Below are 24,514 nucleotides of genomic sequence, written 5' to 3'. Positions count from 1 at the left end.
ATCTGCAATTTGTAGGGGTGAAATTTTAGGTCCTTATGCAATATTTTTCTAAACGATTAATTCCCGACAAACGAAGAAGTTCTTACTGTTCTTTTCGGACCTTGTTGCTTTTTTTCATGACACTGTCTATTGTTCTAAAATTCTTTATCCATCTTAAGATTTTGTTGCGAGATGTAACCGCTCCACGCATATCAATATTAAAGTGAGTGTGAAAAAGCCGCTGCGTAGTGATCACTGAATCTTGATTTATCGTATGCAAACGTCCAATGCTACTAGGTAGTAACGCCGCGCTTGTCCCACTCTCATTCGCTCAAGCTTCGTACTATGCGTTCTAAAAACATGCGGCTCCTGAGTGTCATCCAGTATTATACACTGCGCGTCATTAAAAAGAGACCACCTAGAATTTTTCAATAATTTTAAGTTTATGCAATTTATTCTATTGTAATTAAACTCCCACTATGCCGAAATACTTTTAATATGGTTTAGTATTTTAAAAGTATGGCTGAGAGATTTGCTAGATATGTTTAAATTGTTACTTTGATTGATAATGGAATGAGTCATAGAGAAGTGGCCAGACAGCATGGAGTCAGTCGTTGTATGGTCCAAAAAACGTTTCAACCATTCGTAGAGACTTAATCTCACCAGGATCAGGCGCTAGAAGAATCACGAAGGCCAGAGAAGACCGTGTTTTACAACGCGCTTCTTTGCAAAATCGGTTCTTTACAGATAAAGTAATCCAAAATCGTTGTTAATATGCTCACGGATGGACATTAAGCACTTCTACAGTGAGAAAAGGAAATTAGGAAAGAAGGAAAAGTGAAAAAGGTTAAGGAAATTTGGTTTAAGGGCTCGCTGCCCAGCAACAGGACCTTTGTTAACAGCAGCACATCGAAAAAACCGACTTAAGTTTGCTAGAGACCACGAATATTGAAGGATAAAAGATTGGAAAAATGTTTTGTTTAGTGATGAGTCCAGGATGGTTCTTTATGTCTCAGACGGTCGCATTAAAACGTACAGAAGACGTGGGAAACGATCTGCTGCTTGTGTTTGACAATTACGCGTTGATTTTTGGAGGAGACTCAGTAATGTTTTAGGCAGGCATTTCATTCGAAGGCCGTACTGATCTCGTGTTTATTGATACAAAAGCGTTGAATGCTCACCGATACATTACCGAAATTCTAGACGAGCACGTAATGGCTTTTGCTGGGTTTGTGGGCGAAAACTTTATTTTCATGCAAGACAACACATAGCCACACGTAGCCAGGATGGTAACGCAATACCTGGAAACCGTCAGTGTGCCAAAAATGAATTTCTCGGCTCAAAGCGCAAATTTGAACCTGATTAAGCATATTTGGGACCAATTCATACGAACAGTATGAAACTGAATACCTGCTCCAATAAATCGTGAACAGCTTCGATTGGCGCTCATGGAAGAATCTTCTTCATGTGCCTTGTCCGTTCCGAACGTTGGCAATCAACATGGCTATTCTGACTTTGTTTGCGGCAGATCTGAATAGTTCAGCAGATGACAATCCGAACCATTGCCGCAAGTTTTGGAGCCACGAGTGTCTTCTCCTCCCTGGACCCCTTCTGCTGTCTATTTTCCCTTGGACGATCAGTTGTAGTACTCTATATTTATTGTGTCTCATAACGTGACCCAAGTATTCCATGGAAGAATGGGAATTCAAAATAGAGGTTGTAATACAGAATATTAAAAATCACGAGTTTAATTTAATGTTTATAAAGAAAATGGCAAAAATTACAATGATCATTTTTAAAATTTTCCATTAAAATTTTTATTTTGGGAGAAGTATTTTTTTGATATTTTTTACTTAAGAAATGGTTGCATACTGCTTAAGAATATATTCTTAAACATTACACAAACATCTAATGACATTAAATTTTTTGTAGGGTTCGTAAAAATTAAAAAATGAGAAAAATTTTAGGTGGCTTCTTTTTAATGACGCGCAGTGTATATTATATGTTTTAATTGTAACCATTTCTTATATGTTTTAATTTTTTTTTACTTAATATCAACATGAACATGAATGAGTTTTTATTTAGTTTTTTTTATAGAGAGTATACTTAATAATTTTTATATTTTATTATATATTATATTATGTATTATAATGTTTTAATTTTATATTTATGTTTTAAATTAACTCTAAGCGGAGAGGTGCCGTTTGACGAATTCCTAAACTATTTTTTGCTTACGCAAACTTTAAGTGATTATTTGTTATCAAATAGTAGTTATTTTTTTTGTTAATATTTTAAGTTTTACGACTGTAATCAATTGCAAATATTATTAAATACATTTACATCTCCTCTCCATTCATTTCATTTCTTTCGTTCTTAAGTTTTGAAAGTTCTACATTTAGTATGTCTAAATAATAAGTTCTACATTTCGTATGTCTAAATCATGTTCCATCACAAACACAGTCGATAATGAACTACAATCCATTTTCCTGCAATCTCTTACTAGCTGTTCTATCTCCCTTGGTGGTAATTCAGGATCATCATACGGGACCTATGCTGATTCGAGAATTATCCTTCATACTTTCTCCCCCTATGGTCTTTATCTTTACCATCGTGAAATCTCTGGAACAAAGATTCATCAACGGCATTGTTTTAATATATTATTTGATTTATACAGGTCTTCGGGACTTCTTCAGATCGGCTTTACATAAGTTCTTCACGAATACCCGATACACCTCTTATTGTACTCTTGTAAACCAGATTTTCTTGTATCAAAGCTACGTCGCAGCTACATAGTAACAGTTTATTCTGCTGAAGCTGTCTGACTATGCTGGAGGTTCGCTGCCTGCAGGACTCTGGAATTCTCTCGAGGTCTCTTATTGCCGCGGGAAAACTTAGGTTTTGTCGGTACTCCCTCATTGGTTTTATGCGGATTTGTGATTTATTTGTGGTCCTAGTCTCAGCAGGTATTTTTGCCTCTCTTGTGATCTTCCTTTTTTGAGCTTCAGATAGGTGCTTTTTGACACTTGCACAGTCTGTTCCCTCGGAAAACTTTCCGGTTGAGTATTTGGTGTATTTTATTTCCTTTGTGTTTTTAATTACAAGCTAAGAAAAGTTATTCATTTCTGACTCCTGAGCTCTGATCTGTATTATATTTTTTTTGGTTCGTTGTCCATATTTGTTTCCACGAGTTGGGATAAAATGCGGCCAGGCATAGTAGTGCACCCTTATCGTGCTAAGGCTATATTCCCACAGAGTTTGCCAGCCCTCTGGGGCATTCCTTATATCTCTATATATGCAAACAATTAAAAACGGGAACGGGAAATTTTTTAACGGGACATAGGATTTTTAATTTAATTACTGAGATTCCCTGATTTGCAATTAACCAATGTAAATTTTAATAAAAAGTCGCGATGTTTTATAATAAATATGTTTGTTCCGACAGTGTTGTTCCGCCTACCAATTTTTCCTGAAACTCCGTTTGGAATATTCGTAATTCTGTATTTTTGTGCAGATAGTAATGTTTTATTAAGAACAATTTTGTTTGTGTTCATTAGGTATTATTTGAATTGGTTAATTTATACTTTCATTATACACACATTTATTATTCCAAATCTTGTTTATAATTTAAAATTTATAAGGGCGTATATTATGATATATCGAAATCTACCGATTTTTGCCGAAGGTATCTACCGATTTTGCTGTCTCAAGGAACATCACTGGGCGAGCAAACCAAATACCTTTGCTTCTCATTATAATGCAATAAGCTGAAATTAAACTAGTGTTTCTAACCATGTATACAAACGAAGAAAAAGTACAAATTTTAACATGGTTTTTGGGGAGTAACTCGTACCGTGATATTACAAATTTATTTACTTGTACCTATGAAGACATGCCAAGACCGACACAATCAGCTATTAGTCGTATTATAGTCGTATTATATATATTCCACGAGAGAAAATAATCAACGAAGTTCGGCAAAATAGGGAAATTGATGTTTCTAGTGTTGCTGAAACTAGTGATCCTTGTTCAAGCAAAAACTATTGCTGAAGAAGTTGACATGAATGAATAGGACGGTTAGGAATATTTTGAAACGAAACGGTTATTGAAACGAAACGGTTACCGTTGTTTTAAAGTTTTAACTACTCATGATGGATATTCAAAATGAAAATGAATATTTTTTTAAAAAACGTTTCGTTTACCGATGAATCGACATCTTCGTTACATCAGAAACATAATCCATCGTACAATATTGGTCCCGGCATAATAAACACTTGAGTATTCCAGTACGAACACAATATCCTCAAAAACTTAATATTTGGACAGGTATTTTGGGGGACTATATCGTCGATCCATTTTTTATTGATGAAAATTTAACGGGCAATAAATATTTAGAATTTATTAGAAAGTATTTAGAAACCATTTTTGGAAATAAATTAATTTCTTCTCTTGGTACGATCAAGTTGCCTCCCAGATCAGCAGATTTATCCCCAAATGATTTTTTTCTTTTGGGATATTTGAAAGCAATTGTTTATCGACAAGAGCCCGAAATTTAGCGGAATTGAGGGACAAAATAATTCATCTTTATGGGAGCATTAGACCGGAACTGCTCAGGGATATGAGAGTATCTCTGCATAACAGATTTGTTTCTTGCTCTGCAGAAAGAGGTGGCGTATTTGAACCTCTATTTTTTGTTTTTAATATTAGTATTATGTTATTTTTGGAATTACTTTTTATTTTTATTTTTAGAAATCTAATTTTCTTCAATTTTATTAGTTAGATAATATTTTTAATTCCATATCTACGTAAAATTGTACGTTTTTGGCGAATTAATATGAATTCTACCTATGTTTCGTTTTTACACTGGCGGCTAGATTTAACAATACGATGATCGTTTGCGTTTGGTAGAAAGTTTTACCGCGCGGTAGTAGGATATCGACTGGAGAGGAGGTCCAGTCTAACAAATAAATTAATTATAAAACATCGCGACGGTGTATTGAAATTTACACTGGCTTGTATTGTATTAAAAATTATATGTTTCGTTAAAAAATTCCAAATATTCCAACAAAGATAGTACAATAAAATTAAAAATGCCATTTTTAAATATCTTACCGTTACTATTATTGGACTCGGACGTTTCCATTTTGTGACAATGTTTCTTAAGATTAACGTCTGACTGTGGTTGCTTTTGTAAATGAGGATAATTTCCATTTTTAAAGGTGTATTTCGCTACGTGTCTGGGACTCGATGTTGCTAGTGCTTTAGAGTAAGCAGAGGCTTCTCGCCAAATTTCAATATCAGTATTTTCGTGTTCTGGATAAACAGATTTGAAATCTTGAGTCATCAAGACGTCACATCTCATAATATCGCAATAATCAGCAAGGCACACTGCATCTTCGGCCTATAAATTAAAAATCTTATTACCGTTGGCCAAATTCGTATTAAAATTTTATTGTTTTATAAAGTTTATTTGATAAAATCATTTCGATTGAAACCCACTAAAACCACTGAAAACCACTAAGACAGTAGTGGCTTTTTAATTTCAGAAGAAAATTCACCACACGGATTACGAAATAAAAAATTGTATGATTGCCATAAAAGCTAAATATGAGGTCACTGATTGCGTATTTAAATATATTACTAGCCGGTTCTAGTTGACAACAACTTCGATTCAGTTTAGTGTTCTCACAAGTCTTACTGATTAAAGGTAAACCTTGAAACATGTCTAGAAGAACGATGAGAGACTCGAATTGAATGGAAATGCAATTCGACTTTCATTGTAATAAATAAATAATTAAAAAACTGCTTACCATATTTATATATTCTTTGTGTCGATTGTCAAAATGCATATCTAGATATTTTTCCTCGAAGAAAGACTTCCCGCATATACCACACGTCCATTGGGAGGCTCTGTGCTGTTTCTTGGCCGCTTGTTGTGGTCCGAATATGTCCCTCATAGGATGAAAAGGACATTCTAAAGGTAGAGTGACTTTGAATTTGTCTAGGACAGGTAGCCATTTTGTTTGTATTATCTTTCTAACTATCCGAGCATTATCTCTTGGGCAAGATATCTTGAAGACCGAGGGCCCTGGCCATGGTATCAATGATAATATGAACAGAATGATTACCTAGAACAAATACTTAAGTTATTATATCTTAAATTTAACTAACATTGCTCAAAGGGATTAGAGCGACAAACATAAAAAAGTGGCGGTATGCGGTATTGTAGACTAGCGCGGAGATTTAGACTATGTTGTCTGTATTTTTAAAATTTAAATAATATATTTAAAATTAAATAAAGTAACTTTCTTATTCATTTATTTTTTATATTTTAAACAAATTCAATAAATTATTATGTTTGCTTCTAACGCCACCTGTTAACGTATTAACAAGGCATACGTTGTTTACTTATGACAAACCTCTCAAAATCAGACAAAATATTAATAATAAATTATAAATAAATATCATTTGGTAGCAAATTTAATTATTGTATAAACTAAATAATACGTTTAAAAATACCTAATAATTGTATTTATATAAAATTATTTTAAAATGAGACATTAATTTTGACAATCGTTAAGAATCGAATCTTTTAATGACAGATATTTTTTTAATTTTTTACTTCTCATTTATTGTCTATATTTTGTTAGTTAGTTTTCATGCAGTTTTTAATTTAAACCTGCTTTAAGTAAATATATAATGACTAGAAATGAACCGATCGAGAGTAGTGAATCGATGTCAAGAACCGCTATTCTATGACGCTACCCGTGACAACGCCATCTTGTGGCGCTAGTTTCGTGTGGCGTGGCGTTGTTCTGAAACTGTTTTATTTCAGCATCTTAGTTTTCGTCAATTACTTAGTAGTCATCAAATTCTAAAATAATTTCTTTATATAACGTTAAATTTTAAAGGAACAATCTTGTTTTGTTTAGTTGAAAAAAAAAAACAAAAGATTTCTTATTAATATAGTAATGATAAAATATTATGTAAGCGTTATTGAAAGCATTTTGCGTTGCTTTCATGTGGTTGGTCTTTACTGATACCACATATCGTCGGTAATTCTGCAAAACCTCGTATCGTATGAGAATTTTTTTAAGAATTTAGTTTTTTGTCCTGTCAAAAACTTCGTTAAAAAATACACACGTTAATGTCATGAAAATATCAAGGAACCCAATATCATGTTACAACTGGCAATAATTCATAACCTCCTCTCATCCTTCGACGTGAAAAAACTCGTATATATATATATATATATATATATATATATATATATATATATATATATATAGGTTCTTGAACTCCTAAGTGGAGCTTAGAGCTTCAGTGAAAACGCGCCATCGGGTTCTATTTTGCGCTAAGGCCTTCACCTCATTCCAAGACTTTCCTTGGCCTCTTATCTCGTCCATGGTGGATCTTCTCCAAGTTTGTACTGGGCGACCTCTTTTTCTTTTCCACTCTAGGGCAGTCTTTGCGATACTGCAAAAACTCGTACGATATAGAAATTGAAGAAACTCCAACCATTTCTGACAAGGTCCCTCATTGGTTAGAAGAAAAGATCATCAATAAGAGAAGAGCACGCCAAAACAATTCACACTTTAAAAAAATGGCATATTTGATATAGAGCCCGCACTATGCTTAACTAGTACAGAACGATGTGAAGTTCTGGACCCCCCAGAATTTGTTCCAATAGAAATTATCCAACGATAAGGTAGTTCCGAAAGTTAGTTAGATGTTATGGTAAATGAAATTGTAACCACAGAAAGTAATTCAGATAAAATATCATATCAGATGAAGCATCTAATGTGAAAAAAAAAACGGAGCAGAGAAAAGAGAGAACGCGAAAAAAATTACGTCTATACGGTGAGAGATATGAAGGCTTGAAAAAATTGGTTGAAAGTATAAGTAAACAAAACGTGGAAATGAACGACAGCTTGGCCCAAGGTGTAAGTCACATAAATGTAGAACATAGGAAGGAATTATTCAGAAATTTTAGATATTACTTAAGATCAAATTTTTAATACCTTTTGAAAATCAATACATCTTGGACAGCATGAAAATAATATATTGCAATTAGGTTGATGTAGTGTATAGCAAGAAAAAAAGGAGTCTTTTAAAAAAAGGAAAAGAGGAAAGTTTGTAAGACAATGTTCTTTAATAGTTTCGTATTAAAGGAATGATCGGTTAGAAGCTGGTATTTGTCAGCAGAACATAAATTAGGAATGCATGCCAAGGAAAATAAGCAACTTAATAAATCAGGAAAAAGGGTTTCTGCTGACGTACAACATAGTAAAAATGTATTAAAAGAATATCTAACAATTTCAAAATTACCGAGCCATTACTGTAGAGCCTCTACGACAAAATTATACCTTGAACCAGTTTTTCAATCTAAAAGCGAAGTGTTTAGAGAATAAATAAAATTTGCAAAAGAGAAAAATGCAGAAGATTTGAGCCAAAGTTCGTTTACTGTAGAATTTAACAACCAAACTTAGGTATATTTCGACCAAAAAAAGACCAGCGCGAATTATGTATAGCCTACGAACATGGTCATGATAAAAATGAAGAATATGAAGCACACTAGAAAAGAAAAACAGAAGCAAGACAACAAAAGAAAAAAGATAAACAAACAGCCTTATGTAACCCAGATAAGACTTTATTGCTCACTGTTGATATGTAAGCAGTAAAACTGACTTTTATTTGCGATGTTTTGCTATATATTATAAGACAAAGTTGTTATGTGTGCTTATACTGTGTTTAATTTGGCTACAACAGATGTACACTGCTTTCTATCGAATGAGACCCACGGTTCTTTAGAAGCAACAAACATAACTTCAATTATTTACAGTTTTTTTGGAAAACTCAATTGCGAAGTGTCCCTCCTTAAAAGAAATAGTTATATACAGTGAACGGCAAAATTATGGAATATTATCATTATTTCGAGAACCGTCGAGTTTTGAGGAAAATCCCGAAACTGGTCGATATTTGTTATAAAATACCCATCTTATAACGTACATGGACTTTTTTTTTTTTACATCTTTAAAGAGAAGGAGGAAAATCTGCATACAGACACCTGTGCCTCACACAGGTAGTGTTGGGTTCCTAGTACCCTAGCGAAGCCGTGCCAGGGAGAGATGCCCCAGGAATTTAGACCTTTGACATCTCTCTCCGTCACCTCTCCGAGACGGTCGGCGCCCAACTAAAAACCTCTCCTCTGTCACACCAGACATCAGGATGGAAGGGCCGGTAGGGGCAAACATCTCTCCTGATGCCCTGCTATCGCCCGATTCCCATTCTTTCTCCGACACATTCATTGAGGAAACTACATCCACACGAACCACCAAGGACTTTCAACCCCTGCCTTAGCGAGGCTGCCATCTCTCTCGCGTCGTCTGTCTCCCATATACTCTTATTTCGGCCTGCGATAGTCCGAACCCCACCAAGTTGCTACTCGCTTGGTTTAGAAGTCTGTTGCGAGTTCCCTCTCCTCTCGTTCTTTTGAGGAGAGCAGCTCCCTGATAAATTTGTGGATCCGTGTCCACCACCACTCATCCGTCATCATTTTCTCCACCATTTCTCTCACGGAATCAAACATTCTGCAGTTACACTCTCTTACAAACTTATCTCTTTCATCCGCCCAACGCTCACATTCCAACATCGTGTGTGTCACAGTATCCGAAAAACCACAGTAAAGGCACTGATCGGACTGAGCCCTCCTAAACCTGAAAAGGTAGCTGCGGAAGCAGCCATGGCCTGTGAGCATTTGCGTTAGATAATAATCCAGATGACTATGCCCACAGTCCACCCAGCTTCGAAGGTTCGGGATTAGTGACTTCGTCCACTCCGCCACATCACGTGTTGCCTCCCACTCCAGTTGCCACTGACCAATTGAGACTAATCTCTCGGCCAGTCTTATCTCATTCATTTCTCGCTCTCCAATGTTCCGCCCCCTACGGCTGTGAATCCTTGCCCTTTCACCTACTAGTACATGTAGAGGAACACAGCCGGTGATAACCCACAGAGCGGCAGCTGACACAGTTCTGTAGGCACATGCTACCCGAAGCAGACTAGTTCTGTCCACGCGTACCATGAGCCTCTTGTAAGTTGGTATTTCTACCGCCTCACTCCAAACTGGGGCCGCGTAGAGGACGACGGACTGCACAACACCGTGGAGCGCCCTTCTCCTTTCGGATTTGGGACCACCGATATTAGGCATTATCCTCCCCAGCGCAGCCATTCTCTGAATAGCTCTGCGGGTCACCCCCCTCAGATGTTCCCCCCAACTCCCACACTGGTGGAGAGTAACTCCCAAATACTTAACGTACTTTTTGGGCGCCACTCTCGCTCCTGCGCACTCGAATTCCACCCTATCTCTCTTTCTATAGCCTCTGAGTACTACAGCCTCCGTCTTATCCTCCGCGAGAGAAAGACCATGCTCACTCATCCAATCCTCAACTAGTACACACGCACGCGTAATCCGAAGCAAGAGTTCCTCCCTGTCCCGTGCCGCTACCAGCATAGCAAGGTCGTCCGCGAATGCGAAGGGGGTCACACCCTCCCCATATTCGCAGTTTAAGACCCCGTCGTATGCTAGGTTCCACAACGTCGGACCCAGGACGGAGCCCTGCGGGACCCCAGCCGTTACATCCACCATCACACCATTTTCCACCACAATCTTTCTCTCGGAAAGGTAATCAGCGACCACATTCCTCAGATACCCAGGACAGTTCCTTGCTTCCAAAGAGCCCATTACGTGACCCCACTGCAATGTATTAAACGCATTTCGGACGTCAAAGAGAATCAGGACGACCCATCGATGATCAGCCCCAACTCCCCGTGCCGCCCGGAGCACATCGGTCACCGCATCCACTGTACTTTTACCCTGGCAGAAACCATATTGTCTCGGAGACAGGCCTCCAGACATCACAATCACCTCTTCGATACGCGAACGTAGCATTCTCTCATACAGCTTTCCGATACAAGGAAGAAGGCAAATAGGACGATATTTTCCTGCCTTGAATTTAGGCAGGAGCACGAGCCTCGAGATTTTCCAGGGATCCGGAAAAGACTGCGCGGCAAGAAGAGCATTCATGTGCTCCAGAAGCCACGTGGGCTCCAAACGCCCCAGACGTATAACCGCCTCAGGTGGGACACTATCTAGACCGGGAGCCCTACCAGACTTAAGGGAACTCACCGCCACAGCTAGTTCATCCAAAGTAAAGGGAATCCCACACTCAGCCTCGACGTCTCTCCGCACACCATGCCACCGTCCTTGTGGAAACAGTTCGGTGACTATTTCCAGCTTCTGGTCCAATGGCATGTCATACGGAGCACAGGCGTCGAGATGCTTCATTGCGATCTTATACCCTTCACCCCAGATGTCCTCGTCCAGCTTGTCACACAGTACCCTCCAGTGCCTTTTCTTCTCGGCTCGGATCCTCCTATTTAACTCCTTCTTCCTCGCACGGTACGACGTATCCACACGTTCCACCTCTTCCGCGCTCCGACGTATTCTCGCCCTTGTCAAGTGCCGGCGAAGGGCCACGCACTCTTTTCTCAGTTGCTCTATCTCGACACTCCACCAGTAAGGCATTCTACCCGTACGCTCAGTCCTAATTTCACTCATATGCATCGCGGCTTTCATAACCTGCTCGAGGCCTTCCACCGAAGGTGTAAGACGTCGAGCCCCATGTACCTCCCATCTAATACTCTCATCATATACACCCCAGTCCACCTGATATCTCCGGCATCTCGGCAGGCAAGGTTTGGGTCTACCCCCAACGTCCCCCGTCTTGCCAATGGAAAAGCCGATGAATTGGTGATCCGTGCCGGTATACTCCGTCAGTACTGCCCAGTCCTTGACACATCGGGCGGTTCCCTGCGTAGCGAGGGTGACGTCGATGTACGATCTGGAATCGCCTCTTACAAAAGTTGGCTCCAAACCTGTGTTTAAAACCACTAGATCTAGTGCCCCGATCCATTCCATTAACATTTGACCCCGAGTGTCAGTGATCGGCGAGCCCCATTCAGCAGATTTTGCGTTGAAGTCGCCGAGCACCACGCACTCGTTACCCAGTCGCCTCACCTCTTCCATAATTGCATTTAACCTATTCTCATACTCACCTACCACTATATTCGGTGAAATATAGCAGCAGACCAGATTCAATCTCTCCATTCTCACTGATATATAGCCCATATGAGCGTCAATCCCATACACCCTTAATTTGCGATTACAGATATGCACACCGACGACACCAGCATCATCCACAAACTAGCCCCGATTCCTGACCAACGTGGGGTTCGGTTCCGCCGCCACGAGCAGATCATATCTCCCCTCAGCGGCGGAAGCCAGGGCGAGATCGTGTGATAGTCTCGCCCTGCCCACATTGGTCTGGAGAATCCTCAGCTCAGCACTGCAGTTAGTTACCATGTCGAGAGGAGGATACGCGCCTCTTTAGGCCCCACTCCCGGAGCAACGTCTGGCTTCGTCGACCAGATATCTGAACTTAGGGCAGTCTCTCGACCCACTCAAGTGACCCTTTACATTGCAGTTCATGCAACACTTTATCTTAGCCGTGCATTCCCTGAGAATGTGCCCTTCTTGGCCACATCCCCAGCATCCCTTGCGCTCTTCTTCCTTACATTCATTCCTGGTATGCCCATAGGCTTGACACCTATAGCATCGCAGGATAGGCACTTTCTCCCTTACAAGGCATGCTACAAAGCCAACCTTCAATCGATCCTTTTTCAACAACACATTGGCAACATTTTCATCGACCTCCACAGTGGCGTTTAAGCCATTTCGTGAAGGCCTAATCCCTAGAACTTCGCATGATGCATTGCTGCCAGCACCACTCTGGATTGCGTCAGCGACGTCCTTGGCTGTCGTTACCGCATCCATACCTATCAACAGAAGTTTTCTCCTCGCTGTACCACCCCTAGTCGTTACTTTCGCAACGCAGGAGGGCATCGAGCCGACGACCTCTCTGACTCTTTCTACCGCCTCACTACCACCCTCCAGCTCAAGGACTACCCCTTGCTCTTTTGTTTTACGCACTCTCTTGATAACAATATCACTCCTGTCACACAGGCCCGTCCTGAGCCCCTGTAGAAGTTCGGCATACGTTCTGTCCTTCGTCTTCTCTACAATTACCACTCCATTTTTCACCTTGGGCTTCATCACTCTCGCCTCTTTACCACTCTTTCCAAACACTACGACCTTGAAATTCCTGTCTTTGAACGCCCACTCCGCAAGCTTTCTGGACACCTCAGTTCCCAGAGCTGCCGGAGCGGCAAGTCCAACACTCGTTCTACCACACTTTTCCATTTTCTCCCCCAGCAACTTACATACCGACAGGAACTTCACTGCCATAGGCTCCTCTCCCTTTCCAACAATGAGCTTGTATATGCACTTTTTTGTGCACACCTCTTGCCCATCCTCTTTCAATACTCCCACCCTCGAGAACATTGTTCCTACTCCTCCGCTGGCGTCGCCAATTACCGGCACTCCCGGCAGTTCCGGGTATCTCTCCCGAAGCTTGCCGATCATGGCGGCATCTGCCGTGTCCGCTGTTATTGCAACGGCCACATCACCAGCGGATTCAAGGAGACTACCCTCACACATACTTGTTCTCTCAAAGATTCCCTCCGGCCATTCTTGACTGACTAGATCCATGATCTCATCAGTCCCCTTACACTCATCCCAACTCTTTCGAATTTCGTTCGCTCTATTCTCATTCATCTGCAGGTCATCAGATATTGTAGCCTGCACACCTGCATTCCTTTTAGCACATCCGACAAGAGACTCGTCCGTCTGCGTCCCCGTCGAACTCACACACTTCCTTGCTACCTCTCTTTCACTATGCCCTTGTTCTCTGGCCAAAGAGATGAGATTCCCGGCACGGGATATCTCCCTCTCCAACCCGCAGAACAGGGTGTTCATCTTTTTCACACCGGACTTGATTTCCACCTTGGTGTTGACGTTGACTTGCGTCAACCTCAACACCTTTTCCAACTCTACCTTCAACCGGGACATCTCCCTCTCAACCCTATTGACATTGACAGGAGGATGCTCCGGCGATTTTGGCGACTCCGCTCTCCTCTTTCTCTTGCCCCTCACCTGGGACCAGTCCGAACTATTGCCTGCGTCGTCTAAATCGACCGGCTCTGGAGAACTTTCGGACCCAGAACTCGGTCTTATCTCCCCTCTTACCGTCTCCACTCTGACCCCTACCATGCCAACGGGAGTTTTGCAGGTCTCACCCGCAGCACCCCCACCGCATACGCGCTTGGGCCGCGGGGGCGTTCGCCCGATCTTCTCAGACCGAGCGAACACTCCCGAGCCCTCACCTTTCGCTCCTTCAACATCTTTTGTTTTGTTTTTTGTTTTGTCTAATTCCATCTAATTCCCACGAATAGGGCCGAAATATTCGTCCAGCGAGGCAGTGCGCCCTTACCTCGCTAAGGCTACCATACAACGAGAAGATGCCATTCTCCCCGAGGGCTCCGTTCGAGACCATCTGACGCTAGGCCATTCATCCCATAGGCACGGGTCGCTTAACACCTTAAGATTGCGGATTTTTTCATGAGGTTTACTCCTCCCAGCGGTAGTCGCACGCATGCATGCCAGTAAGACCAGCACGAATGAGTGTAACTAGATGACCGACACAGCCGCCTCTCCTATGACGGTATATGGCAGAGCAGCTGGAATTGGCTGCTCTCATCTTGGGGAGGTGACCGTAGGTGGGGGCAGGGCGTACCAACTCCGGTCCCCAACCACGCCCACCTCCCTTAGCAGTCATAAGCCTGCCCCCTCGCGCCCGCTTTACAAAATTTAGCGACCGCGACAGGACAAGAAAATGCCCGCCTCTCCGTTTAGTCGGCTTTTACGACAAGCAGGAGGATCACTGTGGGGATATTCTACTTAAGAGGCCCGTACCCCACACTGGGAACGTACATGGACTAGGGCTGACGTTACCGGTGTGGGTGTAGAGACGTAATCGTTAATTTTTTAAATAGAAATCAGTATAATGCGACACCTCATTTAAACGAGAATTTATTTCTCTATTTAACGAGATTACATTTTTAACTAAAATATTTTGTTAAGGGTACAATACAAAAACAATTTTTTTAAATTTAAATTCAACTAAATTACAACTAATGATTTAATTAATAATGTACTTTAAAGTAACCAAATTATGCATAATAATTATTTTAAATTAAATGTTCGAAATGCCATCCATCGGTTTCTTGACAATATGCGAATCTACGGACACATTCATCAAATACATTGCGGATGACTTCTGGAGTACCTAATTAGACTCATTTCATGCCTAATTTTATCTTTCAAGTCCTGTAAGTTTTGGGGTCTATTGACATAAACTTTTGATTTTATGTAACCCCACAGGAAAAAGTCTAGAGGTCTTAGATCTGGCGACCTTGCTGGCCACTCTATAAAACCTCGTCCTCCGATCCACCTCCTGGGAAAGCAATGATTTAAAAATTGACGTACTTCACGTGCGTAATGCGAAGGGGCTTCATCTTGTTGAAACCAGATATTTTCACTAGGTAAATTTGGATTATTGGCATTTGGATACATATTAGCAAGGGCAGGTATAAGTTGATTTCTCAAAAAAGTTAAATACCGTTTTCCTGTTAGATTTTCTTATGGCCAATGATTCTGCCATTAATGACCCCTGCCCATACATTTACTTTCTGAGGATATTGCGTGTGTGACTCAGTCATCCAATGTGGGTTTTCTTGACTCCAATATCTGCAATTTTGACGATTCACGGTACCATGTATAAAAATGTGGCTTCATCGGAAAAAAGGATTTGATTGATGAAATGTGGATTGCGGATACATAAATCCTGCATAATTTCAGAAAATTGAAGCCGGTGATCGGGATCGTTGTCGTTTAATTCCTGATATAGTTAAATTTTGTAGGGATGGTATTTTTCTTTTTTTTTAATACTTAATACCGATCGTTGGAAAACTCCAGCATATTCACCCATTTGTGTTGAACTACTGTGAGGATTGTCATTTACATTTAATAAAATATCAAGTTTCACATTGTCTTCAATTTTAGGACGCCCAGCGTTTGGAATATGTTTAACGTGCCTAGTTTCTCCAAATTTTCGGACTATTTTACTTACTGTTGATTGGCTGATGGGTCTCTCTGGATATTTTGCGTTGAATAAATTGCATACCTCGTTCTGTGTTCTTTTTTATCTCCGCATTTCATCTAAGAATTAATATTTCTATGCATTGTGTTTCATTTAGGTGAGCCATAATTTAGTATTCAAAAGTAAAAATCACAATTGACAACTGATGACAATTCACAAAATCAAAACATTTACGTCAATAAATATTATAGTAACTATGCCACTATCACTTGCTTGAATTAACATTTGACAAAAAGTTTCAGTGTTTATGAGATAACTTTTTGTGTCCATTATTATTTTTACTTATTTTTGTTTTTTTAAGTATTTACTTCAGAAAGTCATGGCAGGAACCGATGGATGGCATTTCGAACATTTAATTTAAAATAATTGTTATGCATAATTTGGTTACTTTAAAGTACATTATGAATTAAATCATTAGTTGTAATTTAGTTAAATTTAAATTAAAAAAAATTGTTTTTCCCTTAAAAAAATATTTTAGTTAAAAATGTAATGTCGTTAAATAGAAAATTAAATTCTCCTTCAAATGAGGTGTCGCATTTGATCAATTTCTATTTAAAAAAATTAACAGTTATGTCACTACACCCACACCGGTGACGTCATCCCTACTCCATGTCAGTTATTAGATGGGTATTTTATAACAAAAATCGACCTGTTTCGGGGTTTCCCTCAGAACTCGACGGTTCTCGAAATAATGATAATATTCCATAATTTAGCCGATCACTGTATATAGTGATCGTTGCGGCTACTACAATCGTAATGTTGTTTTGTCGAATGCCTTGCTAAAATTATTAATTGAAAAGAAGATCACTATAATTCAAAATTTTTTAGAGAAGGGATATACACAGATGGAAGTGGATATCACACATAGCCTCATAGAGCCTCGTTTAAAGAACAAAGATATTTATCTTCCTTCTGATTATATTCGGATTTGCAGAGAAGCTCCCCCTACCAAATCTTTTGTTGTGAAGTATTTTCTTTATAAAGATTTCCGCAATTTTACAAAATTAAAGTATTACAGCAGAATCAGACCAGGATATAAAGTTGGTAATCCTACTGTATCAGTCATTAGATATCTGAAGTATGATATCAGTGGCCAAATTAAGTACAAATTAAACTTCTCTGACGAATGGCAGGATTTAACAAAATGGGCCAATCTGGAGCAGATGCAGAGCGTAACACTTTATTACACTAAAAGATTAAAAATACAGGAACAGAAATATAACCATTTACAAAGTTTAAAAATAGCAATGGATTCCGAATTCTGTTAATATTATGATACTATACCCCATTAGTGTTTATGTTTTATTACTTTTTTATTACATAAAAATATGTTTTCCTTTAGTAAAAATATGTATGTTTGGTTAATAAACTCATTTTGGTAAATTTATTAATATTTCAATTAAGCAAAAGCCCTTATCAGAACTTTCTCGACACTTTCGCCACCTGCAAAACCTAGTATGAGACCAGTATCAATACATTTATAAAATATTGCTGTGTTCATTATTTTTTACCTCTCCTGTGAAGTTTACTTAAAGCCTCATAAGAGGTTTTGCGGAATCACCGACGATATTCTATCGTATCCATTTATGACAGTAACATAATAAACTTAGACTACTAATCGCCGGGGAACAATTTAAAAGGCGAAACTACAAATTCTACTTTCTACAAATTCTAAAGCAGACAGATTGATAATAGTAGGAAATCTTAGAATTTCTAATGTTGCCATAATAAAAGATCGAAAAAAGGGACGAAAAGGGATAATAACAGGCGCTACAAAGTCGTTTTTTTATTTGTATTTTTATCTATAAAGATATAAGATATAAGAACATGTCTATAATTACTGGACTTTATATATTGCATATTTACATACTCATAAGTATTAATTTATTTAAGCATTTAAAAATTAAATAATAATGTATTTAATTTGCAAAATATTAAACCGGTGCTTTACAAAAGATCCTAATAGCTTCATAATTTTTATTTTAACAAAAGCAAACCGAGCCAAAGACGAGCCTTACTAATACACTAAAGATACCAGAATCACATCAAACAGTGTCGATACGTATTAAAAAGGATTGTAACAGCAAAGGTAAAAATGGAAAAGGAAGACCAAAACATCATCAGAGTATACGGCCTAGAAAATAACAACCTCAAACAACAAGGGAAATATTTTATGACGAATTACAGCAAGTGGTACATCAAGTCAGGGGGAAGACGATAATCCTGGGTATTTCAACGCTCGAATAAGCAATCAAGTAATACCCAAAATTAAGTGAAAAACATGCCGAGGATGTTAAAAACAAAAATGGAGAACTGATGATGAACTTCTGTACGAATAACGAACTTAAAATAAACAACACATTTTTTAACTTTGATCAAATAAAAGGCATATATCGAGCACAGTTTAATTTAATCTTGCCCAAGTACTTTCGATCCCTAGATCATCTTCAGGGACATTTCGTCAATTGCGGCCTATCCGACAAGAATAAAATGTTATAAACATAAAATTGTACAACACACTACACTACACAAGGACCAACAAACACTTTAAAATTATTGAGAATTGCTACATTTCGTACAGAAGCCTTAGACAGAATGAGACATTTTAAAGTGTTTGTTTGTCCTTGTGTAGTGTAGTGTGTTGTACAATTATGTGTTTATGACATTTTATTCTTGTCGGATAGGCCGCAATTGACGAAATGCCCCTGAACATGATCTAGGGATCGAAAGTACTTGGGCAAGATTAAATTAAACTGTGCTCGATATATGCCTTTTATTTGATCAAAGTTCATTTATCCAAGCATTTAACCTTATATTTAACACATTTTTTGACTACAAAGACGAACACAAATATACATTTAATACCAGCCGTGAACTAAGATCTGTGATAGGTTATGTTATAACCAACGATCAAAAATAATCGACGTAAGATGCCTCAGATAACTCAGCTAATGTAGGTAGCGATTGTAGTCTGGTATTATGTAAAATAAGAATCATCATGAAACACTTTACCCCCAACAGAACAACACCAACACAAAAAAAAAATCACAGTAGAAGGACTAAATTCGGAATCCACGGGATACTTATATAGAAAAAGAATATCAGAGAAGATTGCTGAGAATAAAATATTAAAAAACCATAACATCGTGCCAACTATATTAGCACCAAACGGTAACAATTAAAATAGAGCACACAACATCCGAAGATATCCGAATCCGACGAGGAGTGCGACAAGGTTGCGTCTTATCACCGCTATTATTTAATCTGTATTCGGAATCTACATTCAGAAAAGCATTAGACGAGGTTCAAGGTGGAATTAAGATTAACGGAACCAGCATAGACAACATCAGGTACGCTGATGATACCGTCGTAATAGCAAGCAATGCACAAGAACTACAAAATCTAGTAAATGCAGTCGTTCGTCATAGCGAAATATTCGGTTGACATCTAAATATTTCCAAAACCAAAATTCTAGTATTTTTATTTAACGATAGCAACAAACGTATATTTGTATGTCAAGGAACAAGTAATAGAACAGGTAACTTCCATGAAATATTGGGAAGCAAATATCAACAGCCGCCAGTGTAACCCAAAAAAGAAATCCTATCAAAAATCTATCCTCTCAAAAATTACCTAGGAGTAGAGATCACTAATGACAGGGATATAAGAACAGAGACCACAAGGCAAGCATCAAAAGCGGCAAGAGTAAGTGGTTGCCTCCGAAAAACCATCTGGAGAAACAAATATCTGACCACGGAAAGCAAAATGAAAGTATACAAGACAATAGTAAGACCAATCCTAACAAATGCAGCGGAGACAAGGACCGATACAAGAAAGACGAAACAACAAATCAACAATATCGAAATGAAAGTATTAAGATCAATAGCGGGCATAGCAGTAAGAGACAGACAAACCAACAAAAGTATACGCAAAAATGCAAAATTCAAAATATTAACAGGTAGATAAAAACAAGAAAAAAACTGGAACGAACATGTAAACCGAATGGGACAAGATAGATTAGCGAACATCTGTAAAAACAACAAGCCGTATAGCAGAAGACCCGTTGGAAGGCCGCCAAAAAGGTGGAAAAGATAATGTACAGTCAACAACGCCCGAAACAGAATAAGAGGCAGACAAACAGGAGTAATCCTAGTCGCACGAAGAAGAAGATCAAAAAATCGAACAAGCGAGAAAAACACCCATGAACATAACAGAAAAACAATTACAAGATCAGATCTTAGTCTAGAGCTCAAAAAGTCCGAGTGCGCCAAGCAATTAATTAGCTAATTAATTAATTAATTAAACTTATTTAAATGATGCAATTATGATTCTATCACACTATTTAATTTTCTTATCTCAGGGTTATACTCGTGCTTCAATATCTATGCTTTACATATGATAGGTAAGGTCCAAAGAATACCGGAATAATAAAAAAATATATGATACAACATTATTATTGTATATTGAAATAAATTCACACTCAAATATCTTCAATAAAAAATATCTCATATAATGATTATCAAAATTTTGTTCTACTTACGTGAACCTTCAAAAATTAATGGTATATACAATATAAATTAAAATTTCAAATCAAAATTGTTGTTCTAAATCTCCTGATCAAAATATTCCTATTTTTTCTAAAGCAATTGTTAAAAAATGTGTTGTTAATAAAGAAAAACTGACGAATGGTAAAACCATCTCTCTGATGATGAGTTCCATTCTCTGATGAGGTTCCATGAGGTCCAAATCCTTGTTCCTTGTAGCCTACACTATCTATTCTTAGTAGTCCTCTAGGTAATCAGCAATCTTACAACAAATTATTGTGAGCCTATCGTCTTTAATAATCTCCTTCAAATGCACGTATCGTTCAAATGATGCTAGCCTCTTCTCCTCTCGATGAACTGAATCTCTCGTTCCGGCCTGAACAGTGACTCTTAGAATATAAGTAGACAAATATAACTTACAATATTTTACTGGATCAGCTTCCGTCAGATACACTTACTCCACGAAAACTCACAAACATTTACTTCTACTGCTTACTACCTCAGGAGAACCACCAGAGAACAACGAATGTTCGCCTTGAACCCTTGGAAAAACAACTGCTTATCTTTTTTCCCTCAAAAATATAGCTAAACTCTCATTCCTACATATCTATCCCACTTTTTTCAACCTCCTCCAATCAGAGTTCGTCACACTTATCCCCATCTACCATTTAGATAACAAACAACAATTTTACCTACAATTATAAATTTCCTAAAAACTATTAACATGCTAATCGGTTTCTACAAATTCTTAAGAACTAACGGAGAATTATATTTTCTAAATATTTCTATTCTATTGTCTTATTCACTGTATATCGACGTACAGGTCTATTTGGAAAACCCGCTCGCATTGTTCACGATTTCACTAAGCTCACTCATATCACTCGAATATATTTTACAAAGAAAATAATTTATGCATATCTTTTAATTTTGTTTACTACAGGTAATCCAGGATAATGGACTTTCATTTCTTCGAAATATGTTTTATTTTGTACTTTGAAATATATTAAAAGCCAACCAATATTATTTTCAATTTTACATAGCATAACAATATATATATATATATATATATATATATATATATATATATATATATATATATATATATATATATAGGAAAGAAATTTTTCCTTTTTCGCCAAAGAGAATTAATTTGGCTTCTTCAGGGCTGAAAGAGAATAAATTATAAGTAGCTACCATATATTATCTATTAAAAACATTATTGATCTTACCGTAACTTAGAATTGTAGAGTTAGAATGTTAAAAAAACTTAGCTAGTAACAACATAGTGGTGTTTTTTGTTACTGTGTGCAAAAAAGGTTTAGGAAATTATATGATACTTGACTGAGATATCCATTAACAACTAACCTACTTTAATAATTAATTTTCATTAACTAAAAAAGATAACATTTCCTTGCTTTTCTTAGATACATCTCAATAATATATTATTATAATAATACAAGAACAATATAATATAATTAAAAAAAGGAAATTTTAAAATAATATTTCTCTATACTGGGATTTAACTTCATTCGATTTTACCAATGAACCTTAACGACATAAAGATTCAAAAGAACTACTTTAATTGTCAGCACATGCGTTCTGATAAAACAGAACCTCACTTTTAAACTTTCTAACAATCAAAACTTTAGTTATTACCGACAATTCAAAGAATTATCTCCTTTTAAATGTAGTTACATTGGGTTTTTCGATTAACCTTGGGTAAACCTTTGCGTTTTACGTTCAAAGCTACCATACATTTCCATCGTTAAAAAAAAAACACTTTTTTACACACAGTAACAAAAAACACCACTATGTTGTTACTAGCTAAGTTTTTTAACATTCTAACTCTACAATTCAAAGTTATGGTAAGATCAATAATGTTTTTAATAGATAATATATAGTAGCTAATTATAATTTATTCTCTTTCAGCCCTGAAGAAGCCAAATTAACTCTCTTTGGCGAAAACGCGAAAACGGGAAAGCAATTGATACTCATTAGAGTCTTTCTTGCAGATTTCCCCAATATTTAAGAGTTATATATATATATATATATATATATATATATATATATATATATATATATATATATATATATATCTATATATATATATATATATCTATATATATATATATATATATATATATATATATATATATATATATATATATATATATATATATATATATATATATAGAACTCTTAAATATTGGGGAAATCTGCAAGAAAGACTCTAATGAGTATCAATTGCTTTCCCGTTTTCGCGTTTTCGCCAAAGAGAGTTATATATATATATATATATATATATATATATATATATATATATATATATATATATATACATACAGATCGATGCTTAAAATTCCATGGGTACAAAAAGTTACCAACGGTTAGGTCCTTCTGCGCATGAGCAAACAAAAAAATACTCAGCATAATCAAAGAGATATTACAATACGTGGGTAACATGTTGAGAGGTGAAAGATATGAACTACTTCAAATAATATTGGAAGGTAAAGAGCAGGGCAAAACATCAGTTGAAAGACGCCAGAACTCGTAGCTGAAAGACCTGAGGGGATGTTTTGATCGCTTATCCACATAAATCTTTCGTGCAGCAGTTTTCAAAGCTAGAATTGCCATTTGAATCACCAACCTTTTAAAGAAGACGGCACAATAAGAAGGAGAACATCGAGGAAAGCAGAAAAAAACTTAAAAATAACATAATTAACGCAGCAATAGAATCACTTGGATAGGGAAAAGTAACGAACACAAACATATCAAAAAAGAAAACACTATGGTTTAAAGAGGAAGTGAAGATAAAATGTAAAGAAAAGAAGAAAGCCTTTTTACAATTCAGAACACCGGAAACATAACAGGCATACAACCTTTATAAATTAATTAGAAATAAAACGAATACTTTAGTCAGACTAATAAAAAGAGAACACTGACAGAGGTTCCCAGAACAAATGAAACACAACTTCTACGGAACACAAAAAGAAATATGGAAAATGACCAGAGGACAAAGAAAAGAGATGAGCGAACTAATAAAAAACGAAACACATTCAGAAGGAAACATGGGCAGACGACTTTCGATCCTTGTATGCTAAAGGTGACGATAATGAACCAGCAACACCAGAAGTGACGATAAAAGAAGAAATAGACATTGAGGAGTGAGAGGTAAAGGTATCATTCAGGAAATTAAAAAATAGAAAATTGCCAAGGGAAGACAGTATACCGAATTAAGTAAAGTACAGAGGACCAGATCTAACCAAACAATTATTAAAGCTTATTCAAAAAATAATAGGACAAAACAGAATACCACAAGAATGAAGATCAAGAGTCTTAATATCTCTTAAAAAAGAACAAGCTTCAATTTTTATATAGGGTAGAAATAAAGTAAATTACAAAATTATTTACTACTCTTAAGAAAAACACTAAAATGTACCGAGAAATAAATAAATAAATCCCAGAATATGAGTTATAAATTAGAAAAACAAAACAACAGTGTAAAAGGAACAATAATTTCAAAACGAGACTGAGTAAACATAGACACGAATATAGGGCACTGATAAATAATAAAGATGATAAAGGTTATGAAACTGAGAGTTCTACCCCGCAAGTGGAAAAAGTAATAAATAATACTGTAAACGAATCAACAACTAAAGCAAAATAATATATGTAACAAATATACGTTTAAAATAAATAAAAAGGGAGTTAATATAAAGAAACTATTGCAAATCTTTGAAGTTGAATATACAGATCCTTAAATGACAGCTATGACGTTATTTGACGGGAAAATATGACGTTTTAAAATAAATCCCA

At 37.1% G+C, this 24,514-nt stretch overlaps 1 protein-coding gene across 4 annotated transcripts in view; it reads right to left on the bottom strand.

The window, feature by feature from the left end:
• The window catches only part of LOC140436737 (uncharacterized), a 167,799-nt gene that overhangs the window by 31,804 nt on the left and 111,481 nt on the right, over positions 1–24,514 (bottom strand). For all 4 annotated transcript variants that reach the window (XM_072525801.1, XM_072525799.1, XM_072525800.1 and 1 more), the window contains exons 2-3: positions 5,787–6,104; positions 5,089–5,377 (exon numbers count right to left, since the gene is read on the bottom strand). In XM_072525801.1, the coding sequence (XP_072381902.1) occupies positions 5,089–5,377; positions 5,787–6,104 (607 nt within the window). The remainder of the gene's footprint in view (positions 1–5,088; positions 5,378–5,786; positions 6,105–24,514) is intronic.

This window comes from Diabrotica undecimpunctata, chromosome 3 (genome assembly GCF_040954645.1).
Source record: "Diabrotica undecimpunctata isolate CICGRU chromosome 3, icDiaUnde3, whole genome shotgun sequence".
NCBI lineage: Eukaryota > Metazoa > Arthropoda > Insecta > Coleoptera > Chrysomelidae > Diabrotica > Diabrotica undecimpunctata.
Note: the sequence above shows the minus strand (reverse complement) of the source record. Positions and strands in the feature narration are given on the sequence as shown.